At 47.3% G+C, this 24,401-nt stretch overlaps 1 protein-coding gene across 3 annotated transcripts in view; it reads right to left on the reverse strand.

The window, feature by feature from the left end:
* Positions 1–24,401, reverse strand: part of ZNF277 (zinc finger protein 277) — a 75,464-nt gene that overhangs the window by 26,668 nt on the left and 24,395 nt on the right. For 2 of the 3 annotated variants that reach the window (XM_037041122.1, XM_037041120.1), the window contains exons 2-4: positions 9,051–9,252; positions 1,818–1,906; positions 1,451–1,533 (exon numbers count right to left, since the gene is read on the reverse strand). In XM_037041122.1, coding sequence (XP_036897017.1) covers positions 1,451–1,533; positions 1,818–1,906; positions 9,051–9,252 — 374 coding nt within the window. The remainder of the gene's footprint in view (positions 1–1,450; positions 1,534–1,817; positions 1,907–9,050; positions 9,253–24,401) is intronic. The other variant, XM_037041121.1, reaches the window with a different exon arrangement.

The raw sequence follows: 24,401 nt of genomic DNA on the forward strand, positions 1-24,401 counted from the left end.
CGACAACCTGGACTTGGGTTTGGCACCTGGAGTGGGGGCCGTTGGGTGGGAGTGAGCCCTCGCCCTGTGGGACCTGCGGCTTTCTCCAGGCAGACAGCATCAGAAGGGGATGGACGGCGGGGCATCTACCTGGTGTCGGGGGATTGCTTGATGAAGGGGGGGAGAAGCCATGGAATCTTCCAGGGGCATCTACATTTTATGGAGTAGCTATTTCTAGGGGCCTGGGTCTATCTGTGGGCATATGATAAAGAGTCTGGGTACTGAGGAACGGCAGTGGCTGAGGCCGGGGTGTGAGTTCTTAAAGGAAACCCTTGTGGGCGCCAGGGTCATGACGGCCGTATCACTCCTGGTTAAGGCTGTTGTGAATAAGAGTGAGAAAAAAACTCACAGAAAGTAAGACTTATGATTAAGTCCAAGCAAACAAAATCCATAAAATGTCACAGTAAATTCATTCCTCTTTTGCAGATTTTTAAGACATTGCAATAGAAAAATAAGAGGAACTCAGGGAGCCCTGTTACCTCATTGGCTTTGCTGCTACAGAAAAAGCATATTGTTTTCTTACATATAAATCAACATCCTAAAATATCGTCCCTTCTTAGAGGAGAAATAATCATCTGGGAGGTTTACAACATAGAATGTGCTTCAGGGACTTTCTCAGATCACACGACTGTGGTAGATTGGATTTATTTTCCGCCTCGATCTCCTGAGGATTCAGCAGAAACAGTGAAACCACAGCGCTCTCTCATAATGTGTTATCTAGTCAAGTCCAAAGACACTAGGAATACTCATAAACAACCCCTAAAGGAAGAACAAGTCGATTTCAATCAATCTAATAATTGAGATTAACCACAAATAGTAAAGAAAAACCACACTTTAAAACAAAATTAATAACTTCAGAAATTAATGTCTGTTCACGTCATGAAAATGAAATTTCAGCACTTGCATACGCTGCTACCTTTTTCAAAGATGACAGATGCTAAGATTTTGAAACCAGTGTTCTTAGGGTACAGGCTGTGGAGGAGGAAGGCTACTGTGTTAACCAAGCCTCGTGCCTAATGCACACATGGGACAAAAGCCGAGCTGGTGCAGAGCGCATTCCAGTGAAGAGGAGAAAAAACCTTCATCAATTCAACTCCGTTTTAGCCCAGGGTGTTCACCATGTGTCAGGCAGTTAAAATTACACGTAAACGTGCAAGCTCTGTTGTTATTTTAGAGAGAACCCAGGAAGCAAAACAAAGCCCCAAATCCCTTCTGCATTTTTAACATGAAGTGCTTTAATCTTCAGTCAAGTGTACACTTTTTTCTGTTTTAGGATTTTGATGTATTGTCTCCTCTTTTGTGTATGTTTGAAAGTTTCTAAAATAAAAAGCAAAAACAGCAACAAAGAGGAACAGCAATGATTTCTGTGCATATTTCCAACATACTGCTCATCCTTTAAAACAGCTCTTACCAGTTTCTGCTTCTGAAGCTCTTCCCTAAGTACTCTGTCTTCTGGTAAAACGTCACATAGCAAAAAGTAATTGTCCTGCTCTTCTGTTGAGAGATTAGAAAAACAAATGAGAAACAAATTACCATTGTTTTCCAGGACTTATTCCTTAAAAAAATGATCTATCCTTCTATCTGTCGGTCTTTCTATTTATTAAGATCTCTCTTCTGGAATATGGGTCTCCTTTTGCTTTATTGAAGTTAGGCAATATAAACAGAGCAATTTAATTTTAGCTGTCACAGAAGTGAGAGAATTCTAATTTAAGAAAGTGAGATTATTTCTTTGAATGTTGGGGTTGTAGGCAAAAGAAGGTGCCAAGATGTGTACTTACCAAGTGGGGCTGTGGAGTTGATTCTTATCACACTACAGAAATCCGTGACGGGCTGCTCGCTGAACCTTTTCCGCCAGTATAAAATATACCTGGGAACAACAACGACAAAAAATGGTGACTGGCTCAATACAGTACTTCCTTTAGAAGGATACATTTTATAACAGCACTTAATTATCCCAAAGTAACAAACCAAATGCTGATAAAACACTGCTAGAAAATTTATAAATAGAAAGGCAGAAGAGTATTGCAGAAATATGAAGTATTTAATAAAATGAAATCATCCTGTAAAGGCATGGAAATGATTAAACTTTACTACCACCTAATTCAGAAAAGACATTTGGGAAAACTAAAATGAATTATTTTATGTGATAATGAAATTTTTCTGAAATCACATCTAAGTTTATATAAATTTAAAATGTATACATTTTTCAATAAAATGAAAGGTGGTTATCTTATACATTAAAATAACAGAGGTCATAATAATAATGCAATGAAGTCAATGCCTTTCTAAATCCGATTTCTATATAACAAGAGAAAAAAGTTCCCAAAGAATTCCACATGTCTGATGTGACGCAAACTTAGCCTTTGGAAAAGTGGTCAAGTTTTACTTATGTGCATGTCACCCAGACCTGCATATCTGGTGAATGCGGGAGAGATGACAGGATGCAATAGGCTGTCCTTCTCTCCATTTGTCCAAGGTTTACATTGGCAACTCGAGTCTCATGTATCAAGTGGTACCCAGAGAATTCGGCCTGCTTCACGGGGAGAAAGAACGGAAAGGCTGACTGCACAGTTGACAGTGTCAGCTGATGGCGGTGGTGCCAACTGCACACCACCAGGAACCCCGATCTGGGGTGCGGCGGAGGCAGAGGCAGTATTCAGTGCAGATAGCCCAATGGTGGGACAGCACAGCTGCGAGGTGGCCCGGTGAGGAGGCCTTGGGGTCAGGGCGGTGGCGTTATAGCTCCCTTCCAACCTGGCGGGGCCGCCCCCCTCAGGGGCTGCAGCTCCACGGTGTTCTAGAGGAAGTGTTTATGTATTAGAAAAACGTATGTGCCTCGAGAGAGGTCTGACAGAGAGAACTGCGACAGGGACTGGTATAAAATATGAATGGATGACAACATGGAGTGCAGGGAAGATAAGGGAATGAAGGAAAGAGTAACACACACAAATGGAGCCCCCTGGTTAAATTCCTTCTTCTGTCCGACTGCACCTTGACCCGCACGGGTAAGTGGGGGAGGCCTCGACCCTTACAGAGCAGGCAGAGGTCGCACCTCACAGGTCTGCAGGGAGCTAGCTGCGGTGCCCACTCGGCCTCGAAGCCGTCACAAACGACACACACCGTGCAAGGCCAGCTCCCTGGCTTCCCCTTGGGTGCAGCAGAGGCTGAAGGCCAGCGCATTGCCGACAGTCGAAGTACACAAAAAAGAGGGAAGGTGCCTACGAAGGGCCACAGCACTGTTCTCTCGGCCACCCCAGGCCAGCGTCAGCATGCTTCTCCCCTCCGTTCCCTACCCCCAACAGGAAGGACAGAGAAGGGAGAGAGAAGGGAGAGAAGGCGAGAGAAGCCTTCAGATTCCAGCTGCTGTTCTCATCCTCCCTCTGCAGGTTTCCCATTGCAGGGCAGTGACGGGGGTGAAGGAACGAAGGAGACCCCTGGTGAGCGATGCCAGGGGGGGAAGACGGATTGTTCTTCCTGACTGAGACTCACGGATATCTGTTGTCAGTCCTCCGATCTGTACGGCAGAACCAGGTGCCGTGACAGCGGACTTAAACACAGGAGGGCCCATCCTGAGTGCCAGTCTACTGAGGGCCATCTGGGTGACACGTCCACACAAAACGGAGGACAGTGGTCAGCCCCTTATAATGTTAGTGCCACTGTAGTCTGCAGGGTGTTCTAGGCGGTAATGAGTCCTTGACACGCAGCCTGCTGACCTCTGACCGATGTTCACCGGCTTAGTGACACGTGTATGAGAAACTACACGAACAAGGGCCAGGTCAGAGCCGGTATGCAGGACTGGACTTCTCCTTTGAATTGGCATTGAGTTACTTGGTAATGAGGAGTCAATGCAATGAGAGACTCTTGTGTGCCCGGATCTCGGGCTAGAGAAAGTCCTGCTTCTCCAACTCAGGCTCTGCTTGGCCCTCAAAGCCGGTGTTTCAACTGCTGGCTCCACCAGCCCTGCCGGCCACAGTGGGCAGGGAAGCAGGGACGTCACACTGTGAGTTATGAACCTGAACTTGCAGTTTTTAAATCTCTCTGAAACTTAGTTTATTCATTTACAAAATAAATTATTGATAATTAAATAAGATGACAACATGCAAAGTAGTGTCCAACATTCTGGGTTAGTGATAGTTTTTATTAAAAAAAAAGGGAACAATGATTATAGTAAAGAAAAAGCTTATTCCAGAAAATACTGGCATCTAAACAACTAAAACAATGATAATGTTTCATCGAACATTTAATGAGAAAATTAAAACAGTGGGAGTAATAGTAGCAGTGGGCAGACATGGGCGACTGAGGTGGCGGAAGAGCAGCGTGAAGGAGATGATGGTGATGGTAAGGATGACGGTTATTAGCGGTCCCCATTGACTGATAGCTCTCCTGCCCTTGGCTGCACGGTGAGAATGTCAGAGCTGGGATCTGAACTTGGCCTCTCCAGCTTCAAATGCAAATCCAGGCCACTGATATCACAGTGCCTGCAGGGCCACAGGAGGACCAAGCTATACCAGGACTACAGCAAAGACAAGAGCCCCCAGACTTAGAGTTCCAGTGGATACGTGAAGTGTTTTTTTCTCTTAAAGACCAATGAGAATGCATTTGACAAGACAACACTAAACCACAAAAAGGAAGATCTGAAGGAAGAAAGCATTTTTTTCCCTTTTCCAAACAGCATGTGGCCTAATATGAGCCCTTGGTCTGACCTGCCCCCAACCTCCTGCTTCCACAGTGAAGGGTGACGCGAACTGTCTGGGGCTGTGGATCTGGAACTGCTTGTCTAGGCAAGACATGGCAAGAAGCGAGAGCCCTACAGAGGGGATGGTGTCCTGATCCCAACAGTCCATGGGGCTTAGTCTCCAAGGACTCCAAGCTCGGGCACTGCCTCCCAGGGTACTGAACAGACAGCACCCATCACAGGCTCACTCCACATCCAAGTTTACTTCCGGGTGGCAGGCACTGGGAAGCGATGGCTAGCATCACTCATGTGAAATGCCCTGCCAGACCGCAGCTGCCTCCGGGGTGGGGTGGGGGGGGAGGACCTCCCGTGGGAGGAAGGGAGAGGAGGACACTGAAGGGCGCCTTTGTCTGGCAGCCTTCCCTCCGAGAGCAGGGAGCTGCGGGTTCTGGGTGTGGCAGGTTACAGGTCCTGCACAACGCTGCCATCTGAATGTTTCTGCCCTGGCCAAAGGTTGGGTGACAACAACATCAGGGGGACAAAACCACGTTGCAAAGCAAACTATAACCATCAATTCCCATACCACCGAAATGTATGAAATACTGTAGCATACTACACAAGTAGGTCTGCATTGCAATGTGCATTTGACCTAAGTCTAAATTTAATATGCATCCTTGTTAAACACCTATCAGTACTTTTTAAGCTTATAATTCTAATGAAGAGGTGTCAATATATGCATTTCCCTGTGGTTGGTAGAAGCATCCAGATAAATCAGATTCAACTGAAGGATGGCTTGAAGGTGTTAGAGCTCCAACCTACGCTTCCTGTGGCGTGGTCCCCACCCCCCCGAAACGCACTTGTTCACATTACGGAATCTTGCAGTACATCCCTTCTGCATTTCTTTCTACCGCTCCACCTTATCTAAATTGCAGTCGCAGCCACTCAGTATATAAAGGCAGCCGAGAGATACCGTCGTATGAACTCTTTATTTGGACAAGTTATGAAAGCATTTCATACTTTATTAAAAAGCCATAAAAGTAATTATTAGGTTATCAGCAAATACTTTTTATCTTATGGAAGAACCTCAACCATGTTTCACAAAACTATCTTACAAAAAATTTTTCTGTTATAATATCCTGCCTGCCCAGCCCCCTGCTGATGCGTTCACTGACAAGGGCATGAGGATTTGAAATATGCTGTTAATTAAGTAGCACCGAGTGCGAGGAAGTTACTACAGAAAGGGCCAAGAATCAAGGGGTTAATGTTTATCTGCTGGAAAAATGTTATCTACTGAGTGAAGCTAGCAAACAGCTCAGTACAAATAACTGTGTTAAATGGCTCAAAGGAAAGAATTTTTATTTTTGTTTTATTTCCTTTACCTGAGTACTGTTATTTTGTTCCAATGAATAAAATGTCCAATATATTTAACATGAACGCTTACAGCTTATTTGTTATAAAGCACATGGTAAGTCCATCTCTTATCTATTATTTATCATTTATCATTTTTATTACTTATTCTGCTCTGAAGCAACAAGTGCTGAGAAGCTGTGTGTGCAAGTTTGTATGTACATGAATTATATGTGTGTGCATATATATGAATTATTCAACCTGTGAAGAAGTTCTGAGTAAACTAACTCATGCCGACAGAACCCTTCACTGTTCCCTCCACCCCCACCTCTCCCTTCAACTGCCGTTCTGAGGTCGGGAAATGGCAGGTAGCAGTGAAAAGATTCCGAAATACCTCCGACCACACAGCGCATGTGTGTTGTTTGGGAGACACAGCCTAGGTTTCCCTGAACAGTGGGAGGGTGTTACCTGGAGGAGACTAGAGACATTAAAAGGTATTTAAAAGGAACAGAGTTTACTCACGAATATTTCTGCTTGATTTGAATTAATCACACATCTACTTCCTGAGAGTAAAAACATTACTTAGGAGGACAGATGACAAGGAGAATTTAGGTTTCCAAATTTAAAGTACCTGTTAACTGCACCTTATTTATAAAACACATCAGAAATGCATCTCTTTCTTTTTGATCCAAGTGCCCACTTTCTTACACAATCGCCTTTCTGGGGTGATGGATCCCCACATTTCATTACTGCCTCTGAAGCCCCGAGCCCTGGTAAATAGGGACTTTCCCCCCCCCCCACCCCCGGAATGAGACTGACACAGTAACACAGTGGGTGCTACCCACGCCCTCCTCTTTGTGACGGTCAACAGTCTCTGAGGGCTGGTGTCGCCCCATTTTACGGATGTGGGGACGTGCTCACAGCGCTCGGGAGGGTGCTGGAGTCACGGGTCCGCCCTCGGCCCTTGGCCCGCCCCAGGCACACAGCCCGTGGCTCTGGGAGGCCCGCCACGGGGAAGCAGAGGCTTGCTAGAAAAGGTGCAGTCTTGGGAACACTGAGTGTGGACGCGGGGGCATGACAGTGTCTGGGCTACTCTGTTTTGCAGGGAAATAAGGACAGGACACCTCCAAATGGAACCTTGTCAGCTCCATCAACACGTGTGCTTTCAGTGACCGTGTAAGCCAGTGACTACACCACGACACCGTTTCTAAGGAAAATGCTTGTCCAGTTCCAGCTCACACCGGCACACGCGCTGCCACGGCCTCTTCCAACCATGTTGTCTGACAGGGTCTGGGCACGGAGGACTCGAGTTCAAGGAATTCGTCTCCACGGAAGAGAACGTGGCATCCAAAATGGGTTAACAATTGGCTGTTTTATTTTAACTATTTTACTCTTGCTACTGAATATAGGCATTGTACTGTACTTACTTATTCCTGAGAAAATCACCCAAGAGGAAGGGACAGTTCAGGGGAAAACATTAGTATTCCCCACGGAACTGCCTGAAAGGATGGAAAAAATCCCCTCTGATGAAATAGCCCCTGAATGTCTAAAAGTTGGAATAACAGCCCCTCCTTTACCTTGAATAGGGATATATATCAATTAGAATTAGACAGGCTAAGAAATAAGAGAAGCTGGTTAGCTATTAAGCATGTAGAAACAGTTATTAGGGAGTCAGAGTTTATAGTACACAGAGAAACATTTTATAGAAAAGAACGGATAGCTAAGTTAGACATCACAAAGGCCTTATAATAAATTTCCTATTACCTCTACTCAATCTAGCGTATCCTTTTGCCCCATGACAAATTCTGAGAAACTTTAATAAACAATAAGACATTCAAACTCTGTACATACAGCTATTTCAAATTGTCTGATTAATGGTTCTCCTGGTCAAAACAACTTTTGTTCAATGTAACTGAATCTATGGGAACTTTCATACTTTTCCTGGTTACCTTTGTATTGATTTTTTCTGCTTAACCGATCATGCTATGCACCTGCAAATGTTAATCACTACCAAAAATGAAAATATAAAACCCTGCTTGTACTTGAAATAAACGGAACAGAGCTTCACTGTCCCTTGAGGCGTGTTGTCATCTGTTACCCATCGCTGACGCCTTACCCACCTTTCAGGAATCCCTGGACCCCGCTGCGGCTGGACAGCGACAGCACACAATACCCCACTGCAGCCGCTGAGCAGCCGGCGCTCTCTGGGCCAGCCCTTCCCGGAACTGTGGGCTGGGACAGAGCAACCCCTGCCCTCGCTACCCGTGTGTGGTGAGTGGCTCGCTGTGAGTCAGGGGCTGGCAGTTGCATTGGTCACTCTGGGCCCCAGGGGTACAGGCCAGGTTCCCACGGCTCACATATGCCTGATGTCGGTGACTCCCAAACCCGTCCCCTCCCTGCGCTTGTCTCCCATCGGCTCGCACTCTCAGGCCTGTTGGTCTGTTGGGTGGCCTGGCTTCTTCTCTGGTTTCCAACAGCCTCACATCGCTTAAGAGGGAGTTCTTTGGAGAACACCCTTCTGGACTGAAAGGTGCCTAGGTTCCCGGTTGCCAAACCCTTGGTGGCCTTTTACCACGTCTACTCTGGACTTTCTGGAAGGACTTGCTCAGCTAGAGAATGTCTATGGCCTCAAATACACACACACACACACACACACACACACACACACACGTATGTAAAATCAGTCTGATAGAGGTCAACAATGTCAACAGTCTTGTGGACTGTGACAAAGGGAATATTACCCACTCTTTGGAGAGCTGGTCTGTTTCCAGAATTTGTAGGACTGGCAACAGCATGTGACATTCGCAAACACGACTTACACACTCCAGAAGACAGAGGAGTGCAAAGATTTTTTTTTCAAAAGTCTAGGGAGAAACTTATAAAAGAAAACAATTCTCATAACTGTAGAGGAATAACGTTATGTACACGTCTTGCCTTTCCTCCAAGGAATGATACACTTAATTCCTCTATTGACAAAAACCGTCTTTACCTTCGGAAGTCAGCAACCAACTTGACATCCGCTATGACCATCTTGTGCTCAATAACCATGTGCTTCAGAAGCTGGTCTTGCTCCGCTGCAGGAAAGTTCTCCTCGCAGAAAGCACAAGGCACGAATGGAGGCTCTCCCAGCGTGGGGGAGTCGTCTGGGCGCTCCGGCAGGGACAGCGGCTCCAGGATGCAATCCTTCCTGTCTGGGAGGGACAAGGAGGAGAAAAGACAGAAAAGCTGAAGCCAACTCTGTACGAGGATAATTTTTCAACCCCTGCACTAAAAGGACCCTAAAGACATCACAAATCTTCAAAAACAATGCACAGTGCCAGACAGCAGGATACGGTAGGACCATTTTAAGGAACTATAGAAATGATCCCTGAAAGTATAGTCTTATGGTAGGACCCTTTTAAACAGCTTCTGCAACCCAGAGGCAAGGAGTTGGCAAACCAGCTCAAACTCCCTATTTTCAGGCGTGAAGGAGGAATTGCTGTGTGTGTTGGGCGGCTGTTTGAACCTTCGTGGACTCTGGCCAGCAGCAATAACTTGGGAGACACCCAGAGGGGAGGCCCCAGCACGCCGGGTTAAGGCTCTGAGGCCCCACTGTGACCTCTGGCTGAGAGTCACCACTCAATGGGAAGTAAAGGGCACGTACTGAGGCTACAGCAGTCTTTTCAGCTGTCCCCTGTTGCGCCTGCAAATCTTTCCTGTTTCTGATTACTTGTCATGTGTGAAGAAGACAGCTTTCACATTAAGTTGACATAGCATAAGCTGACTGGGTGGCCCAGTTGGCAGTTTTCAAAGTTGATTTATATCTACCATTTGCTTGTTGTGCAATTATGTATCATAATCTGGGTTCTTGTGAAAAGAGACGAATGCTCAATCACTAGACATACGAGGTCTGTCCAGAAGGTATCCAGTCATGTACAATGAAAAATAGAGACATTTATTGAAGACACAAGATAACAAAAAACATTGTATATAGGACAATGATGCCTCATTTCCCTTCAAAGTAGGCACTTTGGGACCTCACACAGTTCCCTCAATCGCCATCAGCTGCCCCGCTGTAGCTCCCCAAAGCTCGTCAACAGTCTGAAATCTCTTCCCTTTCCAAGGTGATTTTAGTTTTGGGAAAAGCCAGAAGTCACAGGGTGCCAAATCCGGGCTGTAAGGGTGCTGAGTCATCTGGGTGATTTGATGTTTCCCCCCAAAATTCTACATAAGACGTGAAGCATGAGCAGGCGTGTTGTCGTGATGAAGCTGCCTATTCCTCACAGCTGAGACCTTCTGAATCATCCGAATAGTTTCTGCGGAGGAATGTTCAAGCTTAACACAAAATTTGATGCAGATTCCTTACTCTGCTCGCTCAGTCATCTGGAATGTGACAGCCACACGGTACACAGGCTCGCTCAATGACATCTACCACCCCCACTGACTAGTACAGTGAAGTCGTCATTGTTCACACATGTGCATTCCAGTCCACTCTCCTTGGCTGACAGGTTACATCAATGTTGTGCAAACCATTCTTGTTATATTCTCAATGGCTGGACTTCTCCCGGACAGACCTCATATATGCTAAACTTTTTTTCTGTCTGTACGTTTCCTTTCCCTAACATCACTAACGGCATCTTTCAGCGTTGAAATGAGTGCACACAGCTCTGAATTCAGGGCCCCGAACTGCAATCAGCTGTGCCCTGCGCAGTCAGTCATCTGGGGGAGGCCAGTCACCGGGTGAGGGCTATGGGGGGGTTAGTCACCAGGCCACAGGGTGAGGCGTGTGGCATCTGAGGAAGGGGAGAGAGACTTCTTCAGAAACGACAGCTATTCTACAGAGAAACGTCTTCGTCTGTAGGTTCCTATTAAATCTACTGTTAAATCTGATGGCTTATTTTATCGTATTGTGCCTTATTTCTGAAGGGCTGTGTAGCAGAATACCTCCCTTAACCAGAACTGGCTCATGCGGATTGCGGCCGAGGAGCGGGATGAGCGATGTGCGTGAGAGGGCAGCGGCATTCCCGCGCACCCTCACTGAAGTCAGCCGGGTGGGTGCTGAGTGCTGGCCTGTCCTGCTCGGCACAGCCTGCCCGGGTCCAGGCCAGCGGGCTGCAGTGCTCACATTGTCTGAAGGCACAGATGAGTTCCACTGACACAGACGCGGAGAAGGTGCAGCGTTTGTGGGGACAGGGGACCCCTAACGGCGCTAGAGAGGGCAGGTGAGGCACGACAGATGTCCTCTGACACACCACTTGCGGTGATCTGTGACATGGAAGTATGCTGAACCAAACTGCTTACCTCAGTTCCATAAAATAAATTCCTACCAGAAGAGGTTAAAACAGGGTATGCATAACAGAGAGAATATTTAAAACGTACAAGCACTTTGGCACTATTAACAAAATTGGTATGTTACCAATTATTGATTAAAGTAGGCACTGAAATCAAGGAGTTCTGGAATTCTATAGTTCTTCGGTTGTAGGTTAAATTCTGTAGGAATTTAAACCCACAAGTGAAAAAATAGGATGGAGGAAAGAGACATAAGCAATATACTCATGAAACTCCGTAATGATATTTTACATTCACTAGGACAACAGTGGGCAGCTACGTCCTAATGTTCTAAGTGAAGGTAATGTTAATAAACCTGCCTTCTAGGAGTTAATGAGCAGTGTATTATCTAGCCTTTCCCTCACAGTGGACTGAGATATCTGCAAATTAATTTTGCTTGCCTGCAGAAAATAATGTATTAACAGGCACCATTAATACAAGAACTCACTTTACTAGGTTTTTGCTATTTGTAAATTGTCAGCAAAATGCTTTAGGAGACTTTCTCAATTAATTCTCACTGCCTTATTTGGTGAGTACTAATATAACCCCCATCTTCCGGATGAGAGAATTGAGAATTAGAAGAGTTAAATAATTTTCCAAATTAACAGTGCTGGTAAGTGGCCCAAACACACGAAGTGGGGCTTGTCTGCACACACTCCCTGATTTTGCACCGTCCGCCCCATCCTGGGTCCTCTTGTGAGTCTGACCTGGTCCACCTCTCCGGCCCAGCAACAGCAGACACCTCAGTTCTAATGAACTATTCACATTGTCGCCACCACTAGGGGCATCTGTGAGCTGCTTGAGGTAGAGGACAGAGTTGCACTTACTTCCCAATCTGTGACGTAGCTACATGAGAGAAAGAATGATGACCCAGAGGTGCTTCCCACTGGAACTACACCTTTAACTCAGTTTCCAGGAAAGTCCTACTGCAAGGGTCACCAGAGGCTGGCCGTCGTTAGGAGAATTTCCTCTGCCCAGCACTGAGAATCCAACTATAAGTCCGGCCAGATAGTTAGTGCTGTGGGCCTTGGTGTAGCAGCCTCCCTGACCCCTGGAATTTCTGTGCTGTACAAATTACAGGGGTTCTAAGATAACAGTAAGTATTATTGAGTGTAACAAAAGTTCGTTACATTTAATTAGGGATTTACTTTTTTTTTTAGCTTTTCATGTTCTTCTTCAGTAACCAAAAACCCAATGTTATTTGGAACAGAGAGTGAGTCATACTACTCCACAGAGACTGCTTCTGTGGGGCAGAGCTGAATCCTAAACATGTACTTTACTTCAGAGCAGTGGTTTCCAAATCTGTTGGAATTCCATTGCCTGGAGCCCTTTTTAGACATCCTGATTTCCAGCCCTGACTGGAGAGGGAGGAGATGCAAGACCGAAATGGAGCCCCTGGACAGTGAAGACTGTGGGCAATGCGATCACGTGGGGACTGCAGGACATCCTATGCAGGAGCCTGTGCATATCTTGAACTTGCGGAAAGTCCACAAAAGAGGGGACAAGGCTTTGTGACCAAGCTTACTTTGTGGTCTACTCTGTCCTAAAGGAAGCCCCGATACTCGGCATGAGGCCAGCAGATGTCACTCAGCAAGACTGGCCTAGCAGGTGGGTGTTCCCAGCTGTGCCCAGGAGAATCATGCCTACTGCTTACTGCAGGTGAAAAGACGATGGGTGTGCACCTGCATGGTGTTCACTGCAGGGACCTGAAACTCTAATGGGCAGAGGAAGAAAACACCATACCCAGCTTCCCCCAGCAAAGAGGTGAAGCATGGTGGAAATTCTGCTTTGGCCGCTAACACATTTGTTACATATTAACAACAAACTAGCCGCACCTGTTCTCACTTGAACAGCCAATTCCATCCAAGTGAACCATAGAGTACCATCCCGGGAGGGCTGACTTGTTGCGGAGAGTCTATGATGATTAGGAGCCACTTTACTGACTCCGGGTAAGGCCCCCCAAAGCGTCTAGTTGCTACTTCAGGGTGGTGCTTCTCGAGGTTCAACATGCACAGAAACCCTGAGACTTGGTCAAAAGGCAGATGCTAGCACAGAGGAGTGGTGCTCGGGGAATTGCACCGTCTCCAGCTGCGCCGGGATTGGCTTGTACACCTCCCTGCACTGAGGCCCAGTGGTTGGTGCTGCTCCCAAGTCCATGACCGGAGGCCGCAAAAACGGTAAGACAGCCTCCTTCTCGCAAGACAGAGAACTTGAGTGACATGGACCAAGGGCTGTAGGACTCCATGTGGGCTGGCCAGAAACCAGCTAGGACCTACAGCCAACTTGGCCCTCTGTCCTCCACGCTGCAAGGGTCAGACCCTCCTCGCACGCCCTCCTCGAGTGTCTTCCCAACAAATCTCTTACACAACAAACCCCACCTTGGTGGTTGCTTCTTGGTGGCCAGGAGCTAACCCAGTCGGTCCAGGAGGCAGTGAGGCCTGGCACGCTGCACGCCGAGTCGAGTCTGCAGCTCCAGTGGCCAGACTGTGCACAGCCATGCTTAGGGAGAAAGGGTCTAGGGGACAGACCGACCATGAATTTGTGACATTTCCACAGGCTAACACAGGCAACCCTATACTTGCAAGGAGTCACTGTGGCTTCAAGAGTGACTCTCACAAGTGGGTTCAAGGGTGCTGGTGTTGAGGGAACAGCATGAAGGCTTTGAAGTTTCTGAGCCCTGTAAATCAAATGGGAGAAGGAAAGCCCATGCAGACAGAGAATGTGTGAGGGGCTTACCCCACGCACCCTGGGAACTACAGAATGTGGCACCCCCCATCTTCACTGCTCCTTCAAGAAGCGCCTGCGGCCAGCTCTGCAGTGTCACTGCTGAAAGGCTGAAAACCAAACCAAAACAAACAAGCCAACACCCCAGCAGTGATTGGTGCCTTCCTCCACTCAGACCACATTGGTTTATCAGCTGCTCTCAGCACATGCGGATCCCCCAATTAACCGATGACCATCATAGTAACAGGAACATCAAGATTGGCCGGGTGTTGTTTGTTTTTGCTGTTTGAGCTGGAAAATGATGTAAACAAACACCTAGTTTTCAAAGTAGACATTTCCTTTGCATTTATTCTTCATTTATTTTAGTGCAGTTTATCCGGGCACAGCTTCCTCAAGTGTGTTGTCAAGCTCGGATGGCACGTTCAAGCGTGTTCTCTAAGTGTTCGATCCGCCAGCCATGGACCGCACCTTTCCACGGGACTCCCAGTCGATCCCAGCGATTGGCCATGTGTCGATTTTATTGTGATAATTAAGCTCCAGGAATGCACCTTTATTTCTAAGTGCTTGAGGGTATTTTTCTCTCACACTATAAAATGGCCTTTCCCCTCCCTGAACAAGTCATTTTGTGATCTCTGAGAGTAGGCCCCGCTTATGTGCTGGGCAGCGGGAAAGACTCCCTCTTCCTAACTAGCCCCAAGGCTCGGAGGAAGAGACTGGCACTCTGTTTAACATGGGCCCTGCTGGAGGGAACATGAATTGGTGTTGCCGCTATGGGAACAGACTGGAGATCCCTAGAAAATAAAAACTGAACTATCATATGGTCCAGCCACACCATTTGTGGGTATTTATCCAAGGAAACATGAAAGGGGAGTACAGAGAAGCCCGTGCAAGCCCATGTTCACTGAAGTGCCGCACACAAGAGCCAAGCGGTGGAGACGGCCTGCGCGTCCACTGATGGAGGAGTGAGTGATGGAAATCTGGTAGAGACGGACAATGGGGGATACTCAGCCTTAAAGAGGCTGAGTATCTGTCACGCAACAGCATGGATGAGCCTGGAGGACACACAGCATGCTAAGTGAAATGCGCTAGGCTCAGCGGACCCCACGTAGGGGGTGTCTGGAGCAATGGCTGTCAGCGGGTGGGTAAGGGGGCGCGGGGAGCGCGCGTTACTGAGCCCGGCGCTCGGCGAGTTCTGGGGTGTGCTCTGCAGCGGGCGAGGGCATCCCGACATGGCTGTGCAGGACCCCGGGGCCCTATGACGCCCATCGCCCGGTCCTGGGCAAGGGCTCGGCCCCTCCCGCTGCGTTTCCCTCGCAGAGCGGTGGCTCATTCTCAGGTTCACTGAATGGCAGAGGTCTGAGGGTTAACTGAGGAAGGTAAACACACGCGTGGCTGTTGTGTGAGCTCGGTGCGGCCGAGCGCCTGTCCTCCGCACCACGACCACCAGTGTCTGTAGGTTCGGGGGCGGAGGGACACGGACCCTGCTGCTCTGACGGGCATCCAGCGTTCCTGTGCGTTAATTCAGGGCGCATCCTGCGGCCCCAACAGGTCAACGCCTGCTCGGTTTGTGCATTTAAATCAGGCAAGATTTCAACCGTTCAAGAATGCTTGAAAACACAATTAAGTATATTTAGTTTTTCAAGAAATATTTTCTCTAGCTTTCATGTTCATTACCAAGGGGAGGTGCAGAACACAAAAGGAGTTGGAGTGCAGGCGAGGCCTGCACTGTGTCACACAATCACCCCGCACTCGCGTCCACATGCTGCCGAGGAGGGGACAGAGAGCTCGGGCGGAAAGGCGCTGAGGGGCTGGCTGCGAGAGCGGGCAGGAGTGGGGAACCCAGGGGACCACGGATGGCTCTTACTACTGGACTCCGAGAGGGGGGCGGTGGGCAGGGGGGAGGGAAACCCTGACTGGGGAGGTCTGGTTGCTTGAGGGCCCGTCTCCTGCTTTCCCAATGAGTGCTGTCCTGTGGGAATTTCACAGTCCACCGCAGAGGCTGGGCTCAACCTCCTTCGACTGATTTGACTGGACAGGCAATTATGTGGAAAGTAGTATTCTAGTCAGTCTTGTAATGAAATGGGTTGGCAACTAGAAAATTGTAAATTACCTATCTAATATGCCCTATTTAGATTAATTGGTGTTTTGGACAGACTCATAAATTTCTGAGTTGTGGGACTAATATTTCTCTATTTACAAAATTAAGTAGCTAGGTCCCGTTTTTATCTTGGTGTTTGATGTCTTAATTCATCAATATGAGCATTTTTTTAGTACAATCGCTTTGTTTATATTTTGTAAATAGTAAGCAGACCAAAAATAAAACTGACTTTATTTATGAAATGTAACAAAATTAATCTTTAGTGACAGTTTCTTTTTTTATTTATTTTTTAAATAATAAAAGAAATAATGTTTCTTTATTTTTTTCTTTCTTTCTTTTTGCAGAGAGGGGAAGGGAGAAAGAGAAACATCGATGTGAGAGAAATAGCGACTGCCTCCCACAAGAGCCCAGATGGATGAGTCCGAACCCTGGGCATGTGCCCTGACTGGGAATCGAACCAGTGACCTCTTATTTGTGGAACAACGCCCAACCAACTGAACTGCACCCGTCAGGGCACGATATGTTTCTTTAATATGAGTTTGCTAACATACATTTGCTAAACTGAAGAGTAATGCCAGTGTAAATGTAAGTTGCACAGGTTCATATGCATTTTTTTTTCCTCAGCAAGACACTGGTTTGAAGCAACTAGGGCAAGCTTTTGCACTATTTTAAGAACTGGGAGAATTTATCAAAATGCCTGAACATTCTCTTCATTACCCTCCTTTTACATTTTCTGGGATAAATACCCAAGAGTGAATCCCGAGGTATGTGATGGACTTCGGGTGATACGATGTGTCCCTGTAGGGTAGGGTCATCCTCGGCAGAATGGGTCCCGTTCTGGTGAGTGCGATTGACAATGGGGGGGATTACTCCAGTGCGAGGGCACAGTGTACATGGGAAGTCTATCTCCCTCTCCGTTTTGTTGTAAACTTAAAACTGCTCTGAAAAAGTGAAAGTCTGAAAAACCAACCAAACAGGCTGATGGAGGTCTACAGACCGAGTCTGACGTTCAGCAGTGATGAAACTGGTCTTTATTGGGAACAACCCCCCCAGGGAATCTATTCTGAAGGAGGCAGCGTGAGCCCCCCAGTTCAAAGAACGCCTGGGGCTGTGGACTGCGCTGCAGGCAGTGGAGACTCAGCCCCGCTGCTCCTGCTGCCGGGGCTGCTCTGGACGCTGGGCTGCTCTGCTGGTTCGGGGTGGCTGTCCTCAACCCCCGCCTTCCCCACGACCCTGTCACTGTGACTGTGGAACGCAGTTCTCAGGAGTGTGCATGGGGTTATGAGGGAAGAAGCGCCAGTTCATGATGATGCACTTTTGGGGTGCACACACTTTTGGGGTGCACGCACCGGCGCAGACTAAGTGCACACCAGCTGGCATGGCTCTGCTTTTAGGCCTCTACCAGAGAAAGGAGATGGGATGAAGGCGTCGGGGTGCCCCACAGACTGAAAGCACCTCTGACGCAGCGTCTCGTAGCTCACGGCTGGCCAGGGGCTAGTGTCGAAACCTCACTTCGGAGACATGAAGACTCTGACCTACAGGCTTTTTCTCCTGGTGTGTGGCACGCTTAGGAAGGCATCACAACACGCGTTCATGGACAGGCCAAAGCTCACTCTGCCCAGGACCTGTCACCTCAACTGTTTCTGCACTGAGGTACAACCCAGCCAACAGGGGACTCTGTCCTTCCCCAAGGCTGTGACAGTGTTATTCTGCAAAACAGTGAATAAACAGCACTTGTTTTACCAAAATATCTTTATAACCAGTTTAACTGAAATGGATTTATTCCCCAAAACCCATATATGAAAACGTCATACAAGGAAGTAGGGAAAAAGGTCATACAGTGTCACTCAAGGGTCCCTGTGTGTGAGAGGTGGGGTGTCACCTCAGGGATGAAATCCTGCCGGCACGGACTTGCACGGAGCCCTTGAAGTGAGGGTCCCTCAGAAACCTGGACCTAAGTACTAAGCTCTCAGGTTCCTATCTTTTCCCTGAGCAAGTATCTTAACATTTGGATTATGATCAGAGACCTTGGTTTCCCTCTCCCTTTCTTGACTGTTCTTTAAACACAGTATATGGTAACTCATTATTTCTCTTTTCTAATTTTATTAGAACTATTTTATGGACATCATGAATGAGTAAGTCCCTATAAAGTGAAACAGTATTACTCGTCAAATTTTATGACGAGAAGTATCCATTTTTTAAAAAAATATTTTATTTATTTATCTTTAGAGGGGAAGGGAAGGAGAGAGGGAAGGGAAGAAGAGAAACATCAATGTATGGTTGCTTCTCGTGCATCCCCTGCTGGGAACTGGCCTGCAACCCAGGCATGTGCCCTGACTGGGAATCGAACCGCGATTGTCTGGTTCACAGGCCCGCGCCCAATCCACTGAGCTACACCAGCCAGGGCTTGAGAAGTATCCATTTTTAAAAATTGAAACAAATTTAAAATATAATAATCTCTAAAATGCTAAGCTGTGAAGTTTCTAAACATGAGTAACAGCACATTTTTGTACTAATGAGACAAATTCCCTTTGAATGAACATGTAGCCTTCTCCATGTTTACAAAACACCGTCCGAGAAACCCCCCAGAACAAAGTGTTTGCTGTTAAATTTTCTCTATCCAAAGAATGAACTTTTTAGCTTTTATTGTATTAATACAGAAAATTATCGTGTGCCATATACTTTACATAAACAGACATCTATAGCAAATAAAATAACCTAAAAAAATGGAGCATGAAGACACCTTTTGTGAAGGGTCCTCGAAGTCCAGACACCCCCGCTTACCGTCCGTGGGCTTGCTCGCTGAGCTCTCACGTGTGGCTGGGGGTTCTCGGCCAGCAGCTTGGCCATTTTAGACCCCAATCTGGGCAAGTGGTCTGCACACGTGGCTCAATAATAATCTTTTTAAAAACTTTATTGCTTTTTAAAACATCTCAGTGACTTGGAAGACATCAGGGAGGGAGATGGAATGTCTCTGGAATGCAAACTCACACTCACAGTGAACAGACAGACAGTCCTGAGAGTTACAGACACATCGGTGTGCAGGAAACGCGTGCGCCCCTGGTTCCCGTGTGCCACCAGACACTGAGGAATAAATGCTTAACCAGAAGAATCAGTGTCAGCAGAGATGAGACTAAAGTTTCAGCACAGGCCTTAAAAAACTACATACAATTCGAAGCCATTTATTGCCATGGTATAAATCAAAGGATGCTATTAAAAAAAGAACACACTGACTTTATTTGGAACAAAGTGAAGTTCAGGTCACCTTGCTTTAAAAAAGTTTTCTGTTACAAAAACTGCAAGTAAAAACAAGCCGAATGACACAAGAACTCTGACTAGAGAGTATGATATGCAAACGTATTAAACAAATGAGCACTGGCATATTTCAATGGAGAAATGATAATAAAGACACTCGTAAAAACAGACGCAATTCTAGAGGGTCCATGTCCGTCACAAAGTAGAAGGATTTGGGACAAAATGTTACATATGATAATATTCAGACAAGAAGCATGAAAATAAATGAGGGGAGAGGGGAACTCCTAAAATGAGATTTGGTGACTATCTTCAATATGAGAGTTATCATTCTTCCAAGAAATGGTTATTGATAAGGGCCCAGGTGAAGTAATCACTTTCCTTAATCTGAAAATCAGAAACACAACCAGAAAGCCATCGGCACCAGCTCCAGCCACCAGCTCCTTGTGGGACTTATAAAATTTCTTTTGCATCCCCCCCCTCTCTTTTTAAAGCCCCAAAATCAAATGGTTGGCTATGAGGTAGAACAGACTTTACAGCTAGTGAGATGAGACACAGCTGGTCTCTAGATACGTTATTACTAGTTCCAAAGATAACTGTCACAGCTGGAACTTCACGCCAATCACCCATACACCTGGTTGAAGCTGATGGCACCTGGTAGCCTACGGTACAGAGGAAGCCCAGAAGGGAAGTCAAAGACATTAATGCAGTGCCCAGAAAGGTGCCTTTAGAATCTCTGAGGTTACTTATGGTCTGAAGCTGGCCCAGCGGCTGGAATCTTCCCCAGCTGCCTGAGCGAACCTGGGCTCGGGAAACCACTAGGCAAGTTCCACGAGTGCCCAGGACCTGGGGCCATGCAAGCTCCAACCTCAGGTTCCTGAGGCCATGAAATGTCATTGCTAATGTGGCCACGATCTGAAGGAATGGTTCAGACCAGAAGGAACCCCCTGCAGGGCACCTCGGGCTGTCCCTGTTCTCTGCACATGTCAGGAGGGTGCAGCTGCAGGGCAGGCCCCACCAGCTGGCCCATCCCTCCGTGGAGCCTTGCTCCCGACTGCACTTCTCTCCTTGCCCTGCATGGATGAGACTGATCAGTCCTCAGACTCTGAAATGAGGTCTGGAAGTTAGTTTGACTGGTAATTAAGTCTAACCCCTCCCAGAAACAACGGCCCAAGGGAAGCAAGACTGAGGGGCTTCCTCACAACTACCTGTCTACTGGAGTTGATTTAGTGACAGAACACAACACACATGACCTCATGTCCCACAACATGAGAAGGACTGAATGAATTCTGGAAATTAGGCAAATCACTCAAAATGTGTTTCGAGAGATTTAGTGGCATGGGAAAGTATTCAGGGAAAAATTATATAAAATAATATTTATACTATGATCCCTGATAAAAATATGTAACATTAAACAAAAACATTTTATTTATTTATTTTTAGGGACAGGGGAAGGGAGGGAGAAAGAGAGGAAGAGAAACATCGATGTGAGCAAGAACACTGCTGGGTTGCCTCTGGCACATGCCCCTGACCAGTACCGGCCTACAACCCAGACATGCGCCCTGACCAGGAATCGAACTGGTGACCTTTTGCTCTGCGGGATGACGCCCAACCAACTGAGCCACACCAGTCAGGGCAATGTGTCACATTTTCAAACCAAAGGAAGTACCAATCAAAGAAACCCAAAGAAAGCTAAGCCACACGGGGGGGAAGGAATTACTTTTGTCTCCTTCCTCCTTTTTTTCATCCTTAGCTGCTCCAGATGCCTTTACGACCACTTCTCAGGGCAATGGGACTGAGGCAGGTCTTTTAAGAAGGAAACGGACTCCCTTCTACTACCTGGAAAACAAAGCTAACAAAACTCACTTAGCTCTTCTAATGTGATAGAATAGCTAATCTTGATTCAGTTTAATTTGTGCGAAAAATTCAAAAATTTGCTCTATCTTATTTTATTATACTTGGGGATAATGAAACAAAATCAGAACATCTGCTCATGGGTTAAATGTCCTTCTAATTCCCCAGCAGTTGAATAAATCAATTCATTAGCCACAAGGCTGGCTTGTTGTCTCATTAATATGAAGGCTAATATCAGGAAGGAAAGCGCAAGAGAATCTCAAATGTACAAAACTGGTTGCAAAGGGACACGGGCATCAGGAAAAACGCTATTTGAAGCAAAAGTGCTAAGAACTTTGATTTCGATTAATCTCTGGTTCACATGGAGAGGGGGACATTTATCAAGACATGTGTTTTTTTCTCCAAATACCACAAAGGCAGGTTGGTGGCAAAGAGATAAATATGTACATGAAAAAGTTCATTAGTTCACAGAAAAAATACTTTTTGTGCCCAAATAAAACGTGGTAAAATGATTTTTAGGAGTTTATACATAAAGGCTAAATAAGGTCCCCATAGATAGCCAGATTTTTAAAAAACCTGTATTTGAGGGTTTACCCAGCTTGGGATACAGCCATCACTCAATTAAGATTAAATTCCAATTTAAATTATCGATATTAATAAATAGGAAAAATGATTAATGCCTTCACTTGGTCATGGCCACTTATCTGGCAAACTTCGAAACAGAAGCCAGGACGGGGGACGGGTTGCCAGGTACGTCACAGGGTGCCAGTCAGATATGAGTTTCAGAGAGACAGCACGTGTCATTTTTAGTGTGAGCCTGTCCCAAGTACTGCATGGCAAGCACAGTGTCAGTATGTCCTGTGCCTTATTTGGGACACATACTATAAAAATGATTAGTTGTTTATCTCAAATACAAACTAGACTTCATTACTAATGACCATTGTGAATTAATAGTACCTTTGGTCGATGGTGAAATTACAGGGAGGTAATTGGAGTGATGATGTAACCGGGTCTCCTCCTCTGTTTTCCTTGGATGGATGGGTAATGCTAACGAGGAGGACTCGGGAAAGGCTTCTCATTCCAGTTAGATGCCGGAAGGCACACACGCACCTCCTGGGCCTCGAACTGTGTCTCAGAGGCTGCAGTCGGCAACCCTCACACCAAACCCATCCCCGAGATATATCTTATTTGCTCTACACAGTACTTTCATTAATTAGCGACCGTCATCAACATTAAACTAGCACACATTTAAACAGGGTCCAGGTTCTGATAACACCAGGAGCCCGGTTCCACGGGTCAGCAGGGCAGCTCCGGACCGCTGCTCTGCAGGCAGGGCAGGTGTGTGCCTTTACCACGAGCTCCGCCAACAACAATGAAAGGTAAATTAATCCGAAGTGGTCATTACTAACAAAGTCCAGCCCCTGCTGCCACAAGGTGTCATTGGGTCCCATCTCTACCCCACTTCCACCCCTCCTGTCACCTGTCAGGTCGCCCTCGGGCTGTGAGTTTGGGGCCTGGGTTCTGCTACTCAGCACGTTCACTTTATGGCCGGTTCTCTGCACCAGAGACGGGGCCACAAAGCGTGATGTTGGGGGAGGAGATGCTATGGTGCTTGTGGCTCTGACAAGTGTGGAAGTCTGAGGAAGGCAGGGGGTTGCTCTGCTTCGCACATTGGCCTGGCCCCCAGCCCAGAGCCCCGCATGCAGCAGGGGCCGGGCAAAGACCTGTTTGGCTAGTAGATGAAACGAATGGTCACCCAACAGGGAGAAGCGAGAAAAACTATGAACACAAAAATCAAAGCAGCAGAGCAGCTTTGGAATGTTTGCTGCATTATCGGGAAGTGAAACCGCGTGTGTCACGTTGACAGTCATAGAGCCACAGGGGTGTCGTCGGCGACAACGTAGCTTTCTGAGAACTCAGCGCCCAGCACAGGCCTCTGAACCCTGTGTGCTCCCCACACAGAGCATCCCACTGTTTTCTGAGATGCAGCCAGATCGATCAAAGCACATTTAAACCTGTGGAAGGAAACTAGAATTGAAAATAATTCCCAATCCCAACCGCATTCCCCTAGTCCACTGAACTCTGGGGGCGGGTGGAGATGCAGAGAGAGGGAGGAGCAGAAGAGGTTTTCCCTAAGGTCTAAGTGATTCGGTCCGGGAAGCACGGTACGTGAGCATCTCAAACAAGCACAGAAATGCTCTGCCCACCCACAAGCTTCAGACCCCACTCCCGGCCCCCCAGGAGGTCTTCTTAAAGGGCAGCGCACCCTTGCCCACTGGAGGACACACTCGTCCTCTTCCCAGACCCCTGGTAAATGGTCACTCTATTTACAGGATTTTAACGTTTCTGCACATCTACAACACACTGAAGAGTTAAGTGTTGGGCTGTGAGGAGCTCAAGTTTCTGGTAATTGAGGGGAAAAGACAAAACATTTCGAATCAGAACTACTTCTGAAGAACCGTGATGCCTGTTATTACCGTGACTACCATGTGTAAACGTCTCTTGCCCACCCAGTCCAGAAATATTCCGTACCGAGAACCCAGTGTGTGAGGCCCTGCTTGAGGGGACAGGGCTGAGCAGACACATGGGCCCTGCTCCCAGAGCGCACGTGGGGACACACGCCACACAGGAGGGAGACGGCGTTCGTTATACAGGAGGGCTGCGCAGGCCCAGGGAGAGCCAGGGGGGACTGCCCCAGGTTGGCCCACTGCAGCCTAGGAAGGCTCCTGTGCACCCCAAGACCTGGCGGGCAGGCAGGAGAAAGTGACAGGAGTAGGCTGTTGGGACAGCAGGTGCCCTCCACACTGTGCAGGGTGGCACATTCAGGGAACCAGGGGTGTGAGCAGCCTTGGGGGTCTGACCCCAGGGAGGAGATGAGAGCAATGGCCTGGCGAGGCCCAGCGAGGGTCACACTGGGGCAGTGGTGATGGAGAGGAAGCAGCCGTGCCAGGTACTTCCCAGGGTGTGGAAGACTGTCAGAGCCGCTCCGCGGCTACTCCCTGGGACTCACCGGCCTTTGTGTTCCCCAGCAGGTGAGCCTGATCTGAAGTCTGGATGCTGTTTGACTCTGCTGTGATGCTCAAGAGCCTGGCTCTTGGGTTGGGT

The sequence above is a fragment of the Sturnira hondurensis genome, unplaced genomic scaffold (assembly GCF_014824575.4).
Source record: "Sturnira hondurensis isolate 20B ecotype Veracruz unplaced genomic scaffold, ASM1482457v3 Scaffold0002840, whole genome shotgun sequence".
NCBI lineage: Eukaryota > Metazoa > Chordata > Mammalia > Chiroptera > Phyllostomidae > Sturnira > Sturnira hondurensis.